Here is a 22,162-nt window from a genome sequence, read left to right as displayed (position 1 = left end):
AATAATAGTGAATACTCCTTTCTGGAAAGTCCTATTAATGCCATGAACTAGAAAAGTGGAATCTGTCCTTACAGACAAACTCAGTAGTTGAAATGCACACGACAGAGAGCAATAGATGTAATAGATGTAATATGCCTAATATCCTTGTAAGTTTTTTTTATCTTTCATAAGCACTAGTTATCTCGGGAATAAAATGCTAAATCTTACTATTGTGCATCCAACTTAATTACAAACAGTGTTTTTTTTTTTTTTTTTTGAATTGGAGAAATCTAGGGACATTACTACTATATAAACTGATATTCTAAAATCACTTAAATTCACTAGAACTTTTTATGCAGATGGAGTTACACAAAGAGTATTGAGTTGCATTTTTAAAAAGATTTTATGCTGCAGTGCTAGGCCAGAATGCTTAAGTAAAATATTAGAACAACCTTTATGAGATATATCAGATCCTGATTGCTGCAGTCAGCTCAGGACACCTGAATCTCATGGTTGTGGGGGCCTGGTGTTTCTCAGACAAAAAGCAGAAGTAATTTTTTCTTTCATGCTTTTTTTTTTTATTGTAAAATATTTTAAATGTATTTATATATAGCTGTGTGCATATCTGACCAAGATCTTGCAAATTTTTAGCTTTGGATAATTATAGTTCATGTGCATATAAAATATTTTTAGCTGAACTTAATTGTCTACCCTGCAGATTGCTATGCACATATCCAAGGGCGATTGCAGTGGCAACTGCATGTCTTGCAAAAGAATGATTTATGTGGAGAAAAGCTGGTAATGACTGTGTCAGCCATGTAATATTGTAGGGCTGGCCACCTCCTGCTTTTAGTTGGGGAACGGTTGGTCATTCAAGTCATTTTATTCATGCACTTTTTAAGTACATGTCCTTTTTATTATTATTTTCAAACAGCTTAGTTGTTTGCTTAAGGCAGAAAACGAAGTCAGAAACAATGGGCCTATGCAAAGATGGGTGTCTTCCATAAAAAATAAGCTTTCCATTGATTTTTTTTTTCTCAGATCTAAACATTTTGATATTAGTGTGGTTTTCTCACACCTTCCTGATGAAAAAGATAGAAGCTCATCCTGCTCTGAGATTTTTCTCTGTGTGCTTTTGTCAACAGGGCTATTGCAGATTTTTTTTTTTTTTTTTTTTTTTTTGTCGTCCCCTCAAGAGAAGAGCCTAGAAGGTGACTTCACCGTGTCCTTTTCTTTCTACAGCAGTGTCTGGGTGAAACTCTTTTGTGTGAGATTACCTGGATTGAATACACCCATCTGCAAAATAGGAAAAGTGAAGATTCTCTTGGAAAACACACTGATTTTTTTTTTTTTTTGCATATATTTTGTAGTATACGCATTCCATCTGAAATTAAAATGTTTACAATTAAAAAAACAACAGTAAAGATACAGTCATGTTTGGTCATTTTTCCCTCAGATTCTCATGGTAGGATTTAAGCAGTATTTACTATATACTAGATGTTTTTTATTTGAAGGATGTATGTGACGCAATCTTCTAACTACTCTTGGAATATCTTGAATTAAAAAAAAGGAAAGCTCAGACCTTAGAATGATTAGCCTTTTTTTCATACAGCATGTATTTGCATTTAAAGTATTACTGTGAAGTGGTCATGTTTTGAGAGCAGTGTTCATGTATGTAAACTTATAAAAGCTGTTCTTTCAGAAGATGAAATGTTAATTGATTTTTTTTTTTTTTTGTTATTGCTCCAATAGTAGCAGAAGGGTTTGAAACATAAAGCGATGGTTTGTAATTAACAGAGTTGTCAACATAATATTCTAGTTTCCCTTAGTGTGAAAATAATTTGCCATGATTTAATGTCACCTGGATTATGAGTGGGATCAGAGGAACCATCACTGAGTAACTGGTAGTATTCTAAAGCTATTAGAGGGAAAGTCGTGTTTTTATCGGCAGAACACAGTACTAGGAACATAATTTGAGGCGTTTAAAGCAAATGTTTAGAAAACAATAACTTCTTGTAGAAATCCTATCTAAATTGACATGACGAACATGTGAAATGAAGGCCTCTGCATTTACTTGGTATGTAGATGATCTGATGGTTGTGGCTTTCTAAGCTTCCTTTAAAAAGTGGTAGCAGTTCTGTGTGCAACAGCGCTCAGGGATACATGGTGGTTGCCATCGCTTAAATTTAGTGTGTTATTTACAAGCAGGAGAGAAAGACCTACCCCTATGCTGTTTATCCAATGAAGAGATGAACTGTCAGATATGGCTGTTTTCTGTTACACAGAAATGACAGTTTTTCTTTTAATGGAGGTTTGATGTTTGGGTGGAGGGTTTTTGAAGATATTAAAACTGTCATATAAAGCRAATGGTGGGGGGGCCAATACCAGAGAGCAAGATCTGTGCCTTGGTCAGTGAAGTTACATCATGCAGTATTTTGTAGTCYAGGGACAGCTTAGCTGAGTTAGTTTATGTGTTGCTGGCGATGCTAAGTTAAAAGTGAAAAAGCCTAGTATTTATTTTTTTAATAGAATGCGGAGTTATTTTTCCCGTTCGTCATTGACATGACAAGTGGTACATTCAGTTAAATGACTTATATAGTGATGTTTTGCAATGCAGCTGTACCTTTTCTTTTGCTGGTACTAGCAGGTTTTGCAGTCACAGATGCAAAGTTCCCACATGATTTAAAATGCTTTGTTTGAGACAACTTGCATTTCTGTTCTACCYGGTTTCAGCAGTGCTTTTGTTTCCTTGAAGGCATAACCACAGTGTTGACGATGACTACCCTGAGCATCAGCGCAAGACATTCGTTGCCGAAAGTATCCTATGCTACTGCCATGGACTGGTTCATWGCGGTTTGTTTTGCCTTTGTGTTCTCTGCTCTCATCGAGTTTGCTGCTGTCAACTATTTTACTAACATTCAAATGGAAAGAGCCAAAAGGAAGACAGTAAAATCCCTCATTGAATTTCCAGCTGCTCCAATACAGAGAAAAAAAAGTACAGAAGAAACAGTCATGGTATGTTTTCAGCTTATACAAATATTTTCCTTCTTTTTGGCAATGTTTCTCAGTAAAACTGACTCGAATTTCCTCCCAGCCTCTCTCTGATCTCCATATCCATATTATTCTGGCATTCTCTCCAACACTAGTAGTTCAGACAGTGAACAAARTTATTGACGTTAGTTGCAACTCATCTTGCCCATCTTGGTCCAACCCAAGAGGCTTCATCTCTTGCCCAGATGAAACAGCAGATCTGGCTTTGGGTTCTCTCAGACACAGACTCATGAAAAATGAGCAATTCCCTCTGGGGAGGGGGTGGGGGGACGGAGGAAAGTACATGCATTACTCTCTAGAATTTGGATCCAGTGTGTTGTATAAGTAAGTCTTTAGGGGCCATGTTTCTCCCATGAATACAATGTAAGTGGGCATAACAAAAGATTAATGCTGCCTCATTTTCCTTGGCAAAAAAATCCTGTAAAATCATTTTTAATTCTTGGAGTATTGGCTGATTGGGTTAGCTCGGAGGGCAGAAGGAGGTTGCATCCATCAGCACATGCAGTCTCTTTGCTCTTCTCTGTCTAGTTGAGTTTTGGAGGGGGCTCGTTTTGATGGCTGTCTTTAGGGAACTGTTTCTTTCCCTTTGCATGTTGATCTGAGTTGGACTGCTAATACAAACCCTGTTACTACTAAGTATAAGGATAGCRTTATAATCTACACTGTTTGTATCTTGTAATGAATTAAAATATGCTGAAGCATTACAGTCGTACCATGGAGCCTCTCCCTGGTTATAAAGGTTCTCCTTTCATTGTATGTATTGGCTGCCTAGAGTTTATTTATTTCTCAATCAGTTATGTTTTGGGGAAATTCTGAGGAGTGTGGGATGAAATGTTTGTGTCTGCCATAAGTAACTGTTTTCACATAACTTCACTTTGTGCAGGAGCTCACCTCAGCCCCTGAGAAAGGTTTGTTTAGTGGAATGGTTTTCAGCTTTAATAGCCCTTTGGGTTAGATGTGGCTGTGTTGTAGCTTTCTTAGTGTGTGGGCAAGCTAATAAGGACATTACCTCATTTCTGGTTGAATTCACCAGTGCCTTTCCTTTCCTTCCTTGTCATGCTCYGATATCCCTAGTAGGTGCTCTGCTCCTCCTCCCATTCATCAGACACGTAGCTAACAAAGCTCTTGGGACACTTGTACTAGGTTGACCTTATGGTAGACCTGTAATTCCTCTTTGTGGCTGACCAGCTTGGCAGCACCAGTCAAGAAGGAAAAGGTTGACACCAGCATTGTAATTTACCCTTTCTGCCAGGCTGACTATCTAATTTTCTTTGACTGAGCTGTGATTTAAGAACCACAGTTTTAGACTAACTCGTGTCTTCTGTGTCTTTTCATCTCTCATTTGTCTCCTTCCCTATTCATCTGCTCTTTTTGTCTTCCCACCCCTTCCATTTGCTATCACTCCTCAAGTGCTGTCCACCCACTTCCATTTTTCTTCCCCTTCTTTACTCTCCTCTCATGTATCATTGCCGTTTGCAGTCTCTTGGCTGTGTTGTTCTCTTAGATCTCCATTTTACTTAAAAAGGTAGATGTGCTCCTGGAACACGTGACACATGTCACTTCGTTTTCTGCTCGTAAGAGACTGGAGCAAGAAGAAGTAAGCCTGTAGTAGCATGCTCTTCTGTTTGTATAGAGAGATGTGAGTGCTGTTGGTTTATGCCAATCTTCTTGATTGTACAGCATAAGCATGGAGTTTAATCCAGCACCTTCGGCATTCCTGGAGAGAGTTTTTAGTGCTTTTAGATATTGTTAGTTTTCACTTGAGTTCATAGGCAAATGAATTACAACCTAATAACAATTTCATCCTAGATTTCTTTATGAGACCTGATTAAAACATGAAAAAGAGATTGTAGTCTTATTGGGGGGGGTTGTTATGAAGATTTGGTTTGGGTGAATGGTCAGAATTGCTGTAAGTCAGTCTTGTGGTGTTCTGCTTAATCATTTACATAAAAATCTTGGAGGAAAACTTATTTTTAAAAAACATCCAAATTTAAGCAAAGCTAAATAAATTGAGATGTAAACAGTGCTGTTCTGCTGCTAAATTAATATCCTTATGATACCTGTCCTAGTGTGCCTGCAAGGATCTTGAGACCTTAAAAGTGCTCAAGGAAACAATCTACTTTTCTGAAGGTCTGCATATCAATATTAAGAGCATGTAAGCCAATGATAATGTTGATATTAAAAATATATTGTTTTTATTTTTTATGGCTTTTCCTCCAATCATAATACACTAAAACTTAAATCTTTTCTGGRGCAGAGATATAGGGTGAGCCTGCTGATACTGTTATAAAAAGATGTAGCTATCCTGCAAATGCTGGTTCATCCTGTTAGTGACTGGAGGATGACTTCTGTTCTTGTGTCTCGCTGCACAGAACCAGTCGATAGGCTGTTGGACTTTGCCTTACAAGTTGTAAATGTAATACAAATCCTTCTCCCTAAAACTTTTGTGGTTCTAGTTCTAAAAGTTGAATCTAGTGTTATACCTTGCTATGAATCCTTTTTTTTTTTTTTTTTTTGAATGTATACTGTGTAGTCATTACTGATTTTAATATAATCTCAACTTCGCTGTGAGGTTTTGGTCCACAAAGAATATAGGACAATAGCCTGGCCTTAGTGTACAGTTATGTTATTTCTTAACATAAATAGTATTTGTTTTGTTAAACAATAATCTTTGATTTCTTATCCCACTTAGTGTTTAGAAGTCTGTCCTGCATGGTCAGTATTGTGCTAAAAATTCTAGTGTTAGCAATACAATTGTCAGAGCTCAAAGAAAAGTTTTATTTTAAACTTGGCACTCCCTTCAGTCTTTGCCTAATTTGGTGACCTTGCCAGTGCCCCAAATATTTCATTTAGCTGAGGAAGAAATGTGAATATTCTGAGAGTTAGAGTACAGATTAGGAATGAAGGTGCCTAAATACTTAAATCTTACAATTCTTTCTGGTCTGTGTCTCAACATTTGCACCCTGCTTGGTACCTCCTGCTAATCTGGAGCAGGAGGCGGGTCGAGTTCCCTTATGCTGTTCTCTGCCTTGAAAGAACAGTTGAGGTTGTTACAGAAAAAAAGCAATGCACTAATATACTTTTAAATGGAGATTGACCATTGATTGTATGTTATTTACAGGGAAATTATTTGTATGTTTGACTTTTTCAAGCAGCTGTAGTGGCATCATTACAGAAATGACTTTTGAAGGGAAAGTGTTTGATTATAAAATTGGGTTCTGGGTTTTGGTTCTTAGTTTTGGTCAAAGAACCAAAAATCCTCGATCAYGGATTTTTACTATGTATCTTGTCATGCTAGAAATTAAGTGTATATTAATAGTAGAGTTCAGTAAGGAAGTTCCCTGTACCCRGTTGGAAGTCCCTTTTTGATAAGCATGTTTGATCAATTTTTGATCACAGAATTAAAGTGGGTTTTCCATATTGAATCCATCTGTATATTTTTAGGACAAATTAGAGGTTTTTGTGTGTATATGTATATGTGCTTTTGTTTTGGATTACTTAACAAAGACAGCTCATATTATTATGATCAAATGATTTATGTTCATTTTTATTCTGTATTTCTCGACCACAACCAGTACAGCTTTACTGTAGCCAACATGGACTGTATGTTTTGCCAAGTTTTTTGTGAAATTATTTTTTATTGTTTTGGAGCTGTGCAGTGGATTTGACCCAATATATCAATTACAGTAAACATTGAATATAYTTTGGAGGTTAATTAAGCAATCTGATCCTTGTTAATTCAAACAAAGTGCTGCTATGAAGCTGATTTACAAAGTCAGGGGGGACGGGAACTGCCTTCTTGTGCCCGCAGATGCAGCGTGTGCTCCTTTATCACCTGATGCAGTTTTAGCCTCTCTTTGTTCTCCCCATTCTGAATTTTCCTTCTTCTTTGCATATAACCTTCTAGTACAAACTGATGTATTTCCACAATGAGGACTTCAGAGCAATCCACTGAAATCGAGGAGTCCAGTGAATCCCAATTCCTGCAGTCGTCTGAATAGGAGATTTCTGGCATTAGATGTATTATGGAATATATTTTTTTCTTGTCTCTGAGTTTGAGTTTGTTCTTGCTATTTAATTTTACTATACATACTCAACCAATTATTACGACTAAAGTAATTTTGCAGATGGTAATTTTGCAGTGAGTGACCCTTGACACCTGTATTTAATTATAGTTCCTTTGCTTAGGCTTATGGGCTATAAGAATTTAACAAATATTGTGGCACCCTACCTTGCAAGACTCTACACTTCTCCCAGAAGTCTGTCTAAACACATTTCTAAGATCTGGAGATCAGAAGTCTATCAAATTCTCTCCAAATCTTTTAAAAGAAGACAGATGGCTCACACCGTGGTCTCCTGTGATTTGCATGTTTTGAGAGCAAGTTAAAGTGCTTACAGGTTAGAAAGAACGAACCTGTCGTTAAGTGTTGTACACTCCTTTCCTTAGTAACACCAGCAGTGTTTTTTTCCAAGTAGGTGTGAGGCACAAGTGAATGATTTATCCTTTGCAGTTGGCTCTTAAGTCTATTTATATGCTTCTGCACCTCTTTCTTCTCACCGTATCCCTATGAAAGCTTTTCTTTTCAGATCTACCCAATTTTGGATTTGAAGTATAACTGAAAAAATACCCTTTAAAATACGTTCCTAAGCACCATTAACATGAGCTTCAACCTCAGCTGTTTGTTAGAAGAGTGCAAAACTTGAGGAATAGATCAGGCTCAGACAAACCTTTTGAATTGAATAATTTCTTAAGTCACAAATTTTTGGCCCTTGAAGCTGGGCTATCTCTTCAGTGTGACTTGCGTAGTCTTGGACATGGAACAGCATTTCAGTTTTTAAATTTTGTTTTCCTTGGTTTACTTCTCCACTGCTTGACATATTATAGATTTTTTTAGTATATTTTTAGGTGGCATTTAAATCTCTGATCCTGTTAGGAACCAAATGAAGGATTCTAGACCCAAAAAGATGGTAGAGCTCATGCAAGCAGAGAGCAGGGCCTTAAGAAGGGAAGCTGCTGTGCCATGGGAATAATTTCTGTGGCATGTTTACAATTTCATGCCCCTTTAGTTTCATTAGTCAACTTTGCTGTCAATAATTTGCAGTCATAATCTGCTAGCAGTGTGCTTCACTAGGAAGAAGTTAGATGCAGCTCAAAAATGAGTGGCACATGTTATTCCAAATATACCAAATGCTCTTTGAAAGGCAGGGGAGGATGAATACATGGGATAATGCTGCAGTGATTCGTGTGAACTTTGAATGTCTGGATAGCTGAGGATAGTGTAGATTCAAAATACTTGTTAAAATGGTCTTGTGATATTCAGATACAAATGGTTTTTGTTGTTGTTTGGGGAGGGGGAAGGAGGAGAGAGGAAGTAAGACTTACTTGTTTATTTGGTTTGGTAGATTTAGATTGAGAGAGTCCTATCCATTAACTGGGAATGCACACAATGTATGAAACTAATAATGACCTCAAAGAACACTGGGCCTCAGATGTAAAACTGGAACGCACAATTTTAAATGTTTTTCTTAAATATTTGACATTAGCGTGCCATTCTAAATAGCATGAAAGCGTTCCATTAAAATCTCTGGTCTCTTTCCAAGAACCTGATATTTCTCAACCTTTAATATGGTTGACTTGTGGAATAAATTTACATTGGAAGCAGAAACATTTGCCTTGTGCTAAGTGAGTGGAGTAGTTATTGAAAGAACACAACCTGGTATTAAATTTAGAGCTCGATTCTGATTGCAGAGTTCAACTATAATGAAGGTAGCAATGGCTGGGTATTGGTCAAGCATAACAAAACGGTACTAGACCTCAAATTTCCACTAAATGTGGAAATGACTCTTTTGATGTGCACAAAAGGCAGGAGGTTACCTGTAATACCTGATTTAGAGCTGAGCAAGAAACCATGCTGGAGTGCTGCTCCCAAACCTTGCTAGGAAATGTGGTAATTTCTCTCTATCCTATTTTCTAGAAGTATGATGATAAACTACCACAACTGTAAGTGATTTGAGGATGTTCTCAGCTATTATTTGTCTGATGCTCCAAGACCAGATCCAGTGTTTACAATAGTTACTGGGAGATTTARCGTTGCTCTAAGTAGTATTAGGATAAAACATTTATTTTGGAGACCAAAGTACAGCTCAGTACTGTCAGTCCTCCAGAGGACTGTTCCAGAAAACACCAAACACTTTTAATTAAAAAATACACTTAAGTGCCTTTTGTTTTCAGTGCTGATATATTGAAAAATATACTCCTTATGGATTTATCTTTGAATTAAAAAAAAATAAATGAGCAAGCTATTTTCATGGTAACAGCAGTTGTAGGCTTCTTATATTGATCTAATTGCAACTTCTTTCCCCTTTTTTTTTCTCTTTACTATGAGTAAGCATTAAATACTTAGAAAGAAAATACATGCTAACAGTTCAGGAGCACTAAGAAGTACTAAGTCACAGTAAGATTTTTAGAATCTTCAGCATCCCTTTTAAGAGGAAATAAAGCAAATTGTTGCAGGTGTTTTAGTGTAACATAGCAATTTCTATGGTGATTAATATAAAATGAGGCCTTTGAACTTGACCTCTCCATGTTTTCTGCTATATTTTTTCTTTCCTTAGTTACATTTAAATTTTCTTGTTGCTTCTGCTCTGCCTAAAAGGAGTTTTCAATACTGGTAAGCCCAATGACACCAAATTTGCCATGCAGTTTCACAGCTGTGTGTGAAATTTCTGGCTGAGTCAATTTTTACTCTGGGAAAATAGAAGTCCAAAGCAATAAGCACTGAGAAKCTTGGAAAAATCTGAGATAGAGGAGTGGTTAAGGCATTTTAGCAAACTAATGGTGAAAATTTAAAGTCACTGAAAAATTGAAAAGTATATGAAGTAATGAAGTTTTTCTGTTCCCTAACCAGTTCTACTTCTTGTACAGAGCCCCTCTGCACCTGGYTAGTAAGCACCCTGTCCCAAGAGAATTTTTTCCCTTTGTTCCATTTTCAGTGCTTAKATTTTTGACACAATATAAAGAAAAGGTTTGAACCAAGCATGAAGCTACATACATGCAGGTATATATGTGCTGTATATAATATAATATATGTGCACACAAATATAGATATGTGTATATAGATTATATGAGTATATATACATATAGAGAAAGAGTGTGTGTGTGTATATGTATATACACTTAAGAATGGTACAGATGGATAAGATTATTTGACATAGGTGAATACTTCATTGTTTGAAAAATGCTCCTTCTGTTTTTCTTATATGGGTCTCTATAGCAGTTTTAAATATATGTTTTCCATATGATGCCATTTTAGCAATGTATAACTTCAGAGTTCATGATGTCCTAGTGCTAGGACCTAGAGGTCCTAGTGCTCCTGTCTCCCATCACAGGTTCAAACAACAATATGAGCAGTTTGGTGGACTGGCTGCTTCGACTTTTCTCCTCCTCACTCTTTCTCCCAAATAGTCTCCGTTGTTCTCTGCACTGCTGAAACTCTCATTTGAGGTTTGTTGTAGTTTGGGCCAGGTGGAATTTTTTTGCTTGTATTCCAGAACTCTATAGACAAAAATACCTAGCACTATTCCAGTGAATTTGTAATTGATTGCTTTACAACCTAATAGTAAAACATGTTAGATTTCTCCTCCAAGTTTGTGCCTTTGCCAGTGGCATGGCAATATGGTGACTCAGTGGGAATTGGGACGAGCAGCATTATTTACACTGAGGATAGCGTGCTACTTCCCTGGTAAATGTCAAACTGTGTGTGGATTTGGCAGGCGGTCTAATGTCCTCCCAGAAAACGCAGTCTGTTTTCTCAGGAATGAATAGAAAGAATAAAAAGCACTATGATAGCATTTAATAGCAAAATATTACTAATTACCACGCAAACAGTTTTCATGCTACAGCTAAACAGTTTGTAATGCCAGGCACTTTGTTGTTTTAAGCTTTCCAGTTTTCTCTATGAGGTTTTTTTCTCAGATAAGTGAGTTCTAATTTTGGAAACCTATGCTTTTTACCACGTTGCATTGTATAGCATGTCAGCAGATTTCCTATATATTAATTTAGCTGTGTCTTCTTGAAGACTTCGTGATACTGTCATGGAAGGTTCTAATCTTAGTCTGCAAAAATAATGTTGAATTATAAAAAGGTTTATTTAGGGTTTTTTTTTTTGGTTGTAGTAACACCTCTGCATTATATACTTGACTGTTGCAAGAAACAATTGAAATTCACCTGTGTAACTTTAATACTGCTTTGACTGTGGTATCCTTGGAGTACTGCGTCCAGTTCTGGGCTCCCCAGTACAAGAGKGATGTGGAGCTGCTGGAGAGAGTCCAGCGCAGGGCTACCAGGATGATCAGGGGCCTGGAACATCTGCCCTATGAGCAAAGGCTGAGRGAGCTGGGTCTGTTCAGCCTGGAGAAGAGGAGGCTGAGGGGGGACCTGATCAGCGTGTATAAATACCTCAAGGGAGGCAGTGAGGAGGAGGGGGGCGGCCTCTTTTCAGTGGTGGGCAGGGATAGGACTAGRGGAAATGGCTTCAAACTGAAGCATCGGAAGTTCCACAGGAACTTAAGGAAGCATTTCTTCACTGTGAGGGTGACAAAGCACTGGMACAGGCTGCCCAGAGAGGTTGTGGAGTCTCCTTCTTTGGAGATCTTTAAAACCCGCTTGGATGCAGCCCTGTGCCACGTGCTCTAGGTGACCCTGCGTGAGCAGGGGGGTTGGACTCGATGACCTCTGAGGTCCCTTCCAACCTTCGGCATTCTATGATTCTATGATTCTATGATCCTTTTCAGTTTTTTTCCATGTAGAGACTTTAAGCATCTAAAATGCTAATCAGGCCCATTGGAGGCTTAGTTACTAAATTTCCCTGGGTGGGTATGTACAGAACTGACTTGAACCAAACTGTTTGCCATGAACCTTAGGTGGGAGGAATGCGCACTGCATTTTATCTGAACGGGCAGCCTGAGTGCTAGCTCGTCATCAGTGCTGGCTGCAGCCGCCCACAAAACTCACCTGGCAGTCTGGGCACCCACTGAAATAAAAGGGTCAAGTAGAAGTGCAGAGGATTCAACTCTACTGCTTGCCTAAGAACAGCCAGTAGCCAGAAGAGATTCTCCTGTGATGGGGGAGATTTGTGTTCACATCCCTGTGAACACAGGGGAAATTTGAAAGTGGGTTTCCTATCTCCAAACCTTGCTTTCCTTTCTGGTCGCTGGCTTATTATAGAGGGGGACAAGAGTCTTCAGCTCGGAGCTAAGAGTGATGGTTAGAGTTGGCTGCCTGACTAATGTGAGGAAAAGTGCTTTAGGCTCAGCTCCTACCCAGGGTGTTTCTCAGTGGCCTTGAAGCTGCTTGCTGGATGCTGCAGCTCTCTGCTGCTGCTCAGACATTGGGTGCCCAGCTTAGGCTTGGTCCCAGATGGTGACATTGTGACTTGTGAGTTCTTATCCCTGATAAAATAGATGATAGTGCTTTGAATATGGTACTGCCTTGGTCCCGGAGAGATAGATACCACTTCAGTGAAATTCTGTGTCCTCTAGTAAGGTTCTTGCATTGGCCTTATAACAGGGTTCATTATACCCTGTTACAGTTAACAGATGGTGCCCAGGCAGCCCTGAGACCTTCCCTAATGTTGCTCTTAATATCCTGTAGCCTATATCCTATATAATATTCTACAGTAGAATGAGGGAGATGCAGAGCTTCTGAACTGTTCATATATCCCACATCAGTCTTGCTGAACTGGTCTCCAAATAGTGCTGAGGCTGACTAGGAGAATAGCTCTATATTATACTGCAAATACATGACCCTAATTTTAATAGTACCTGGTTATCAGCATGTGGACATGACTGTGTACTCTGGTGATCAGAGCCCTATAAAGAGGATTTAGGTGCAGAGTACCACTGATTCTCTCTTGGCTCAGCGAATAGGAGCTGCTTATTTTGGATGCAATTCCCAGCAGGATGTATCCATCACACAAACTGTGAAGCAATTTCAAATTCAAGGGAACGCTTTAAAACTGCTATGCAGAGCACTAGCAGGCTATAGGAGGATGCTCAAGTTGTATAAAAGAAGAGGTAATGCTGTATAGTGCTGTACCAGCAAAAGAATTTCTCACAGCTTGCATTTTTTTCAGTATTTATGTTCACAGGCACAATCATAAGAGTGATATCACACGATGCCCTGGTAATCACTTTTATCATTCCTGCGTTCTCCCCAGGACTTTTCATTTGCTCTTGTTTGTTTTTACATATTCTAGCTTGGCTTTATCATAGAAAATATGTCTTATGGTCGTTACAAGATGACTAAGTTTCTCAGTTCAATATTGCTGTGCTGCTGATCCCGTTCTGAGGAGCCTCAGCTCAGCTGCTGCAAACAGTTTCAATCCATGCTGAATTTGCAATCTGACTTCACAGAAGTGAAAAGTTGGTTTGCTTGTCAAAAGCTGGTAATACATACAAAACAATCCTGCACCTTATTTTTTGGCTCCAGTCAAAGCTTATGTAGACTTAGAGACAGTTTTGGAATTTCCAGGTTAAGTTGTAGCATGCAAGTCTTGTTACATATTGAAGAATTTAGGGTAACTCATACTTGTGCGTCATTTTAGTGGGGTAATAAACAGCAGTATCCATGAAATACATGTTTAAATGGAAAAGCAAATGATCTGTGACTTGATTTGAAGCTAGGTAAATTGGTTGTTCAGGCTTTTTGGTCTACATGTTCTGTCCTAGAAGCCAAGTCTGAAACTCACTGAACAAACCTGCTATAATATTTAACTTATTTCATAGACTTATTTGAAGTATGATAACAACATCCTTCATTATATTATCCATGGTCAACTGTATGTGATTGCACTTGGTAAGCTAAGCACAGCAATTACACATTACACAGCATTAATTAACCCATTTTACATGCACCTTCAAGCAAGTTTGCTTATTTATTCTTTCTTCAAGTCAAATAAAATGGACTTTCTGTTGTGGATTASCAAAAGGGTGTCTTACCTCAGAAATCCTCATGTAGAAAGAAGACCCTGAACATATCTTTCCCCGTGTCAGTTAAGGTTGCCTATTTATTAACTCTCTCCCACCTCTGCAAAGTAACCTGTAATGCTTAAGTTAAAGCAGGATCTCTATGCTTTTTAATCAGAGGTTGTTTGCATACTGCATRCTGTTTTATTGATTGTAATGTAACAATTCCTATCTTCAAATAAATTTAATGTGGAAAGCCGTTACTTTACTCAATACAGCAGGGAACACAGCTGTTGTCCATGGAGTAGATGTTTTAGATTATTTTATTCTGAATCTTGTGTCTTTTTAATGGATTTTAATCAACTGCGGAGTGAACCAGGTCTCTGAGAAAGCGAGGCTGAAATCCCAGACAGATGGAATACCAAGGGAGAGGCCTTTAGTTTGCCTCYGTCAGGGCTTCTGATGTCTGAGTTTGAACTTCAAGAATTGCTGTGTGCCACTGAACTGTTTCCTCAGATACACAGATGTATCTTATACACTGCAAGAGATGCAAGAGATGTGAATAGTTGCGGTCCCTTCTCTGACAGGTAGAATTTGCACCTTCTGCCCTGTTGGGATAGGACACAATGCCCTCCCATCGGCAAAATACACTCAAGCATATGCTGGGACTGGCTAAACYTCTGTACTGGGTTTGCTTTCTTACTTTACATAGACTAATGAAACATGGAAAGAATGAAGATCCATCACAAAGACTGAAATCCATATTTCCTGATGCTTGGTTGAGTGACCTGTCTGCCTTTGCTCTGTTGTGCCTTTTGGCAGGCTGTATCTAAATCAAAATGTCAGAGGTAAATGTTTGAAATCCTGTGCAGATTGAGAATCAGCTGCTTCATTGTCACCCATCTCAGCTGTTAAATAGGTTTTTAGGTTTTATTCGTTTGTTTATTTGTTTTTGGTATTAACATATCCCAGACAGTCCTAAAGCTTTCTCCACTGAAGGTATGCTATAGTTATAACACTATATATATATAACATATATAACACTATATATATATATATATATATTTCTAAGTTATCATAAGAGCCCTTGAGAACTCTGGCTGTGCATGGGCAGGAATCATGTACTCAGCTCACTCAGGATTTTGAAACAGTCATCCACAGAGTTTCTGCTGGTTAACATTCAGAGGTTGAATTCTCCTGACAGAGTAATTAAGGAAAAGCAGCTCTTAGTGGTATCACGCTGTTGTCTGTGGAGCAAGAAAGGAATATATTATTAATTTCCATGGTTGAGCACTTGGAAGGTGATTTCTAAAGAGTTAACAAGAAATACACTTTTTTTTTTTTTTTTTGCACACGCTTATTATGCAGTGCTGCATTGTGACACCTTAAATCATCCATATGAAACTCTGTGTATACTTTGTAATACTTACTTTGGAAACTGGGATTCTCTCTAAACATAGCTTCCCAAAGTGTTGGGATTCTATGTGCCAATGGAAAAAAAWATTGGTAGCTTTTTAAGCACTTAAACATTCTGACCCTTTGAAGTGACATAACTTCAGAACAGAACACTGTAAGAAGCCATGATTAATGTACTGAAATGTAATGTACTGAAGAGCTGCAGCTCTTTTTTGGTTCCCTTGAGGACGGCTGCAGTGGTAGAAGTGGGTAGAAGAGAGGTGAGTGTCATGGATATGTAGTGATAGAAGGAAGAACCCAGAGAAGAAATAGAAATGACTAGGATGTGGTGAGGAACCTCACTGTGCCCTGTCACCCTTACCAGGGCCTGCTGTTGATGGTGCACAACAGGGAAGGACTCTGAGCTGGTTGTTAAAAACAGATAACAGATAGCAGTTCAAGTGGGCGTGAGAGTTGAAACTTGAATCACACGCTATTCTGCTCTTGGGACCTCTGTTTTATGGTTGCACATACCTGTGACTGCAGATRTGGTGTTTCTGTTGGCAGAATCTTCTCCAGCAGCACCATCTAAGCCACTGGTTCTCAGTGCAGCAGGTCGGCTTCGCAGGCCCTGCACAAACGTGTGGGCTCCAGTAGTGGCAGCAGCTCCTCTCTGCTTGGTTTCATACTGTGCCAGAGCTAAGAGAGTAGTGTCGTGCTGAAAGACTTCAGTGCCAACCCTTGTAGTAGCATGGAGCTCTTATTTTGGGTAGGGAACTTCCGTGCGTGACAAGTATTTAAGCTTTGCAAACCTTTCAGTGAGATCTTGTATTCAGTCAGATATTGCTAAGCGTTTAGGAAACGCACTCCTATAGTGATTGTATGCCATCGTTTTATCCATCTTGAAACTGCTTTCCTGTTCCTGGGGCACTGGCAACTCTAATGTGAAAATATCCAAATTGCAGACAGGTGAGTACCCCTGCACTCCCTGAAAAGCAATTCAGACTTCTATCAAATGAAACAAGTAAAGTTTCTTTCATAAAATATGTGTTTCCTTTGGTGTTTATGTATTAATTTCAGTCATTTGCTCTTAATAAAAAATGAATGCAAATAAATAAAAGGGATTGACATGCCTCTATGCAAGAGGAGAAACAATGAAATCTAAGAGATATTTTTTGATGTATGAACTGTGAGTTGGAATACATATGTGATGTTTTTAGACAAATTCAGGCTAGCAGTATTGCTAGTGCTTGATTTGCACTGCARTTAACAGAATTTGAGACCAGCATTCTGGTTGTGGTAGAAATACTGGAGATGGGAGATGTCAAGTGATTTTTCTCTTTATTAGAATCTTTCTTTTTTTTTTTTTTTTTTTGACTTTAGCTCCCATTTCCCTATTCCCTTAAGTAAAATGGCTAACCACAACTGGTTCATCAGACCTGCACTCTTCTCAGTATTCAAACTAGCAGCCTGGATTACACCTGAGGTATTTTCTGCTTAGGACCTCTGGAGTGCAGGCAGACAGCAGAGTGCCCTGGTGCTTGGMTGGAGAGAGCTCCTGTTGGCCGAGGGTGGCCAGAGGGGTTGCTACCCCCTTTTTCCCCTCTTGTTCTCTTCCTTGTGATGTGATCTTTGCCAGGGTTTTTAGATGGGACAACAGAGCGGAGCCAAAGGCACCGCAGCTATAGGTGGTGCAGGGCAGTGCTTGGAAAACGTATCATCAGATAGGTGCAAACCATGTTTATTTTGATGCATAATGAAGGCTTGTTTGGTCCTGCCTACATTTAGACTTGCAGTGTTGCTCTTTAACCTAGGTACATTGTGTACCTTTAAATCCACATCTCTTGAAAAGCGATGGGACTTAACTCAAACTGTGTTCACAGATTATATCTAAAAGGTTTAAGACTGAAGGTTCAAGTCCCAAAGGTTCTTCAGGCATCCTTCTAGAGGAGTCCCAGTATACATTTAGTCTTCTGCTTAGATGCATAGAGGGGCAGAGGCTGAGTCCCACTCCTAGACGTCAGTAAAATATTAAAATCTGCTTTGATTTCCCATCTGTATATGCTTATCTGTACTTCAATTCCTCATCCAGCCTAATAAGCTGTATTTGGCTTAAGTAAATCTTTCAGAAAGACATCCAGAATTGCCTGAAGACATCCATGGGGATGGAAAATTCACCACTTCTGAGTTAATTAATGGAAAGAAGTAGTTGATGAAAGAGTGATTTATTCATTGCTTCAGTTGCAGCTGGTGAATGTATTGCCTGTGCTTGACATGGAAAAGGATTTTCTCTATTTTTGGAAGAACAACAATGTGGTAACTTGGTTTGGCAAATATTTGCATTTTAATAGCATCTACAAAACAAAATGCAGTTTATGTAGTTATATGCTGTATATACTACAGTAGCTTTGACAGAGATACAAAGCAGAAGTAAACAATCATGGCTGGTAAGTTGGTCCAGGCTACTTTTATATCGACGGAGAAGGAGGAAATCACCAGAGAGATTGGCTTCAAAAACTARCTCAAGCATCTTTAGTCTCATGGTAATAAGTTTATATAGATAACACCTCATATGGTGTGATTCATGCATTCATGCGGATGGTATCTCCTTGGTACAGTCAATGGTAAGAGAAATTCTTGTTTATCATTTTATTAAATCTGCTTCCATGAGCACGTGGTGTCTCTGAGCTCCAGGATCAAASTACTGTTGATGCTTTAGAGTGTTGCTCTGATAGCTCTTGGCTGTAAGGTCTCCATTGCTTCTGTTTAAGCATTTACAGTATTGTCTTTGCAGAGTACAGATGCCAATTCAAACGTGAGGAAAAGAACGAATGCCACGGTACAGTCCGAAGCCGATGGTGGGAGCCGCATCGATACAAGACACAGCTCCGTGCAGCCTCCCTCTGTAACTCAGGGGTCTTCCGACATTACAGCCCACTCCCTTCCTGCATCGAGCCCAAACCCCTTCACGCGTATCAGTGCGTCAGAGACGTTATCTTCTGCGAGAGCTACCCCTCCAGCTCCTCCTTCCACCCCGACTCTAACGGGATTTGTATCCCAGCATGCTGCAGCTGGATCCCCCTCCATTCAGCGCTTGCTTGGATCCAGACTGGAACAGATCCAGACCACCACACCTAATACGTCAGGAGCATCTGCAAAGCCATCTGCTATGCCCCCCCCTGCTCCCCCTGCCTCCCACTCTGGCACCAGTAAGATAGACAAATATGCACGCATCCTATTCCCTGTTACGTTTGGAGCATTTAACATGGTCTACTGGGTGGTGTATCTATCCAAGGACACCATGGAAAAATCAGAAAGTCTAATGTAGTTTTGCTGCTATGTAGTAGTTTCTAAATTATACTCACATTTGATGCAGAGTTTCTTCTTTTGAAACTGTTGAAAGAGGTCAATAATTCTTATTTATAAAAGCTGTGTGCTACGTTCCCGTTGTAAAGGCTGGAGTTATTGGGGATAATCAGTTAACTCTTACCAGAGTAATGGGTGACGGAATTGTCTTCCTCCCTTCAACTAGCAGTGAACCATCACTCTCTTCAGACAGGCCACCCTGGCTACACAGAACTTGCCTTTGAGAGGAGCATGAAGAGGAAACACATCAAAGGCAGAGGCGCACAGAGGAGCTGTGCGGTGGAACACATCCTGATTGCCAGGGGTACGCACRATGCTTGTTGCAAATCCCCGAGGCACCAGCACTGCTGCCTGGACACAGTATTTATTGCATCCTCAGAGTGCAGGGCCCAGGTCCTGGATACTTGGGCAGTACTTGCTGGGAAGGGACTTTCTCTGCTAGTTTGAAGTGGGCAGGATGGGGAGGTGGAATAAGCAATGGAAAAGGAGAGTAGAGTCCAGCCTTGGAGAATGTGACTCCAGAAAAGTTATGCAAAGGAGTTCTAGAGCTCCATATATTTTTACTAACCATTATTTTTTTCATTGCAGCCTAGGAAATTCTCGCTCCAAAATATGGAGTGAACCTTGCAAAATCTGAAATCTGATGCCACTTTTGAAACTGAAGTTTTTTTGTGTGGTAAAATCCTAAGTTTGATTCTTCTTTGACCTTCCTGAGCAGCTTGAGTGGATTTGCTCCTAAGGTACATGTCTTATGGTAGATCAGGCCCACAGTATTCAACCTTTTACTTAATTTTTTTGTTCTTTCATTTGYGTATGTTTTTTTTTCTTCTTTTTAGTCACACTCTCTTTCAAACTCCTACTTTTCTTTCTCCTCTTTTATATAATGTTTGAATCATGTTAAATTTTGCAAGCAGTTTTACAGGTGGCTTCAAAATTAAGTAAAATAATTTTCTCTGCCCTTTGAGCAGAATTATTGTGGCACATCTTTGAATGAAGAAAGGAAAGATACTCTTTTGTGAAGGGTTCATATTGCATAAATAAGAATGTATCTAGAGAGATCAGGGGGGTAACACAAGGTGCATTGGTGCATTTATAGTCCATTGCTTAAACTACTGCATAGATAGGGCCTTTTTTTAAATGGTTGAAATTGCAAAATGCAATTGCCTATCTTTATTTAAAAAGTGAGCAATTTAAACCTACTAGAAATCTTGATCTATTCACCAGAGTGGGTGGAAGATATGCTGGCAATAAATCTAAAAATGTTTGCACAGATCCATCTGGCTGGCAAATGGCTGGTATTTCTGTGCAGGTGATAAGGACAAATTAAAGGCCACGTTCTCAGCTGTGATCTGGCTGTCTGGGAGCACCTGAACCTCCTTTAGGTGGAATAATCTCTACTTTGAATATATTGGCCTATCAAATTGACATGTGGGCAGCAATCAGAGATTTGTGCTGGGGGCAGATAAAGGTGAATGTTGTTTGGGTCTGGGCTTAAGGAACAGTCAAGTTATTGATAGGGGCGTGGGGAGGAGACCACAAGCAGCTGGAGTAATTGATGAAGTGCATAGGGCTGCTGTGCATTATGTTGGGGTAAGAGTTGGTGTAAAAAGACTCCAGAGTGTTAAAACTGGAATTGTGTTCTATGTGCCTCTTTGTGCCTGTCCAAACCCTGAAGATATTTCACAGCTGAGAATCTGACCACTTAAGTTAAAGGACATGGCAGTCTGCAAGAAACATGTAATGAAATGAAACATGAAACGTAGTGAGGATTCCAGGCTACTATTTCCTTGTATGTCATTAAATTTCATATGATAGAATGCATAGGATTTGTGGGTTTATTTATTTATTAACTTCATGTGCACTGTCAGGATGCGATRTACGGTCCTTTACTTTTACATTTAGATGAAGCCTGAAATTGCCACCCTCCTTAGGAAACGATGATACCTTCTCTAGTGTGGAGCTGCAAATGCAGCACCTGTACGAGTTGTTTATCTGCATTAGTCTGCATCTTTGGATGTGTCTCTAGGAGCTGCAGCTGTAGCCATATTTATGGCTTTCTTTTTATTTATGGCTTTTTCTTGGGAACCCAGTGTTTCCTCCAGAAGTTACTGAAATTATTCTTCACTTTCCTCTCTGATGAAAAACAAGGATGTTTTCTCTTGGGCAGAGCTTTAAATGATTCACTAGAAACAGCAGTCTCTTCCTTTCCTCCCATCCCCCTATACTGCTTGTATAATCAGCTTTCTCAGTGCATTGTTCAGTGAGATCAACGCCGATTCAAACTATTTGACCAAGATTGATCTGAATGCACTGCCTGGATTCATTTGTAGTTCCTATTTCTTTTTAAAGACTTCTAAGGAGGAAAAAAATGGTTGCAAAAATTAATAAAATTACAAATATTTATTTCTATGCTTCCATTTTGGAAGAAATTTTTAATGGCATATATGGAATATATGTGTTTTTAATCTGTCATTGTATTTCTGAAGATCCTTCCAGCATTTGCATGCTTGCATTCCAGATGAGATATAAAACCATCTCATTATGAGTCTAGGACTAATTTACTGTACTGTGCTACTTTTTTGTGCTGCGTTATATGAACAAACTACCATAACTAACTTTCCAAAGAATGTAAGGGCAATGTAAATAGGAGGTTATTGTTAACAGTGGCTTTTTGTTATATTTAATCTCCTTGTAGCGTGATCAGGGACAGTAGACAGCCTGCAGTGTACTCAGTAATCCTGACAGCTTCTGCATACTGTGTAATACAGAAGTAGAAATGAAAACAGGAATGTGCTAAATATAGTGGTCCAAATATTCAACACAGAATACAGGTAACCAGAATCCTAAGGRAGAATGTTGCAGGTGTCATCTCAGTAACCAGAGAGATTACTGGGGAGGATTTGGAGTGAGATGAATATTACAGGAATTATTTATTTTGTTTTCTATAGGTTGAAAAATCTTTTTTTGACGATACCATAGCAATTCAAAACTAACCCATCATCCCAGACAGTCATGCGTTAAAATCAGGAGAGGAAACTGGATAAAAGAAAACCTTACCAGGAAATACAGACAAATTTCCACAAACTGCTGTTGCCTCGGAGATGCTGTTGCCAAATGCAGAACTCCTACAATTTTCAGTGCTGCAGACCCAACCACTAATGCAGTCATTTGAGAAAACTAGTTAAAAATCAGTCCAAGAAGATTAGCTTAGTAGTAATTGTCCTGTATTTTCAAGTCAACTGTGAGCAGGGTCACATTCTTATCAGCCTGTTGGTTTTCACTGAAATTACTAAGATAATTAAGTGGAGCAAAGAGGCCAACCCAGACACCAGAACTGTGGTGACCTGAGCTGGCCAAACAGAAGTGGAGTCTGTTTCTCTACCTATAAAATGGGTTTGCTACCCTT

At 39.1% G+C, this 22,162-nt stretch overlaps 1 protein-coding gene across 1 annotated transcript in view; it reads left to right on the top strand.

The window, feature by feature from the left end:
- The window catches only part of GABRA4 (gamma-aminobutyric acid type A receptor alpha4 subunit), a 37,993-nt gene extending 17,209 nt beyond the window's left edge, over window positions 1-20,784 (top strand). Inside the window, exons 8-9 of the mRNA XM_026033495.1 lie at window positions 2,735-2,994; window positions 18,185-20,784. Of these exons, the coding sequence (XP_025889280.1) occupies window positions 2,735-2,994; window positions 18,185-18,718 (794 nt within the window). The 3' untranslated portion in view covers window positions 18,719-20,784. The remainder of the gene's footprint in view (window positions 1-2,734; window positions 2,995-18,184) is intronic.
- The last annotated feature ends 1,378 nt before the right edge of the window (window positions 20,785-22,162 follow it).

The sequence above is a fragment of the Nothoprocta perdicaria genome, unplaced genomic scaffold, assembly GCF_003342845.1.
Source record: "Nothoprocta perdicaria isolate Ctin4 unplaced genomic scaffold, notPer1 scaffold_13, whole genome shotgun sequence".
NCBI classification, from domain to species: domain Eukaryota; kingdom Metazoa; phylum Chordata; class Aves; order Tinamiformes; family Tinamidae; genus Nothoprocta; species Nothoprocta perdicaria.
This window is presented reverse-complemented; position numbering and strand designations above follow the sequence as displayed.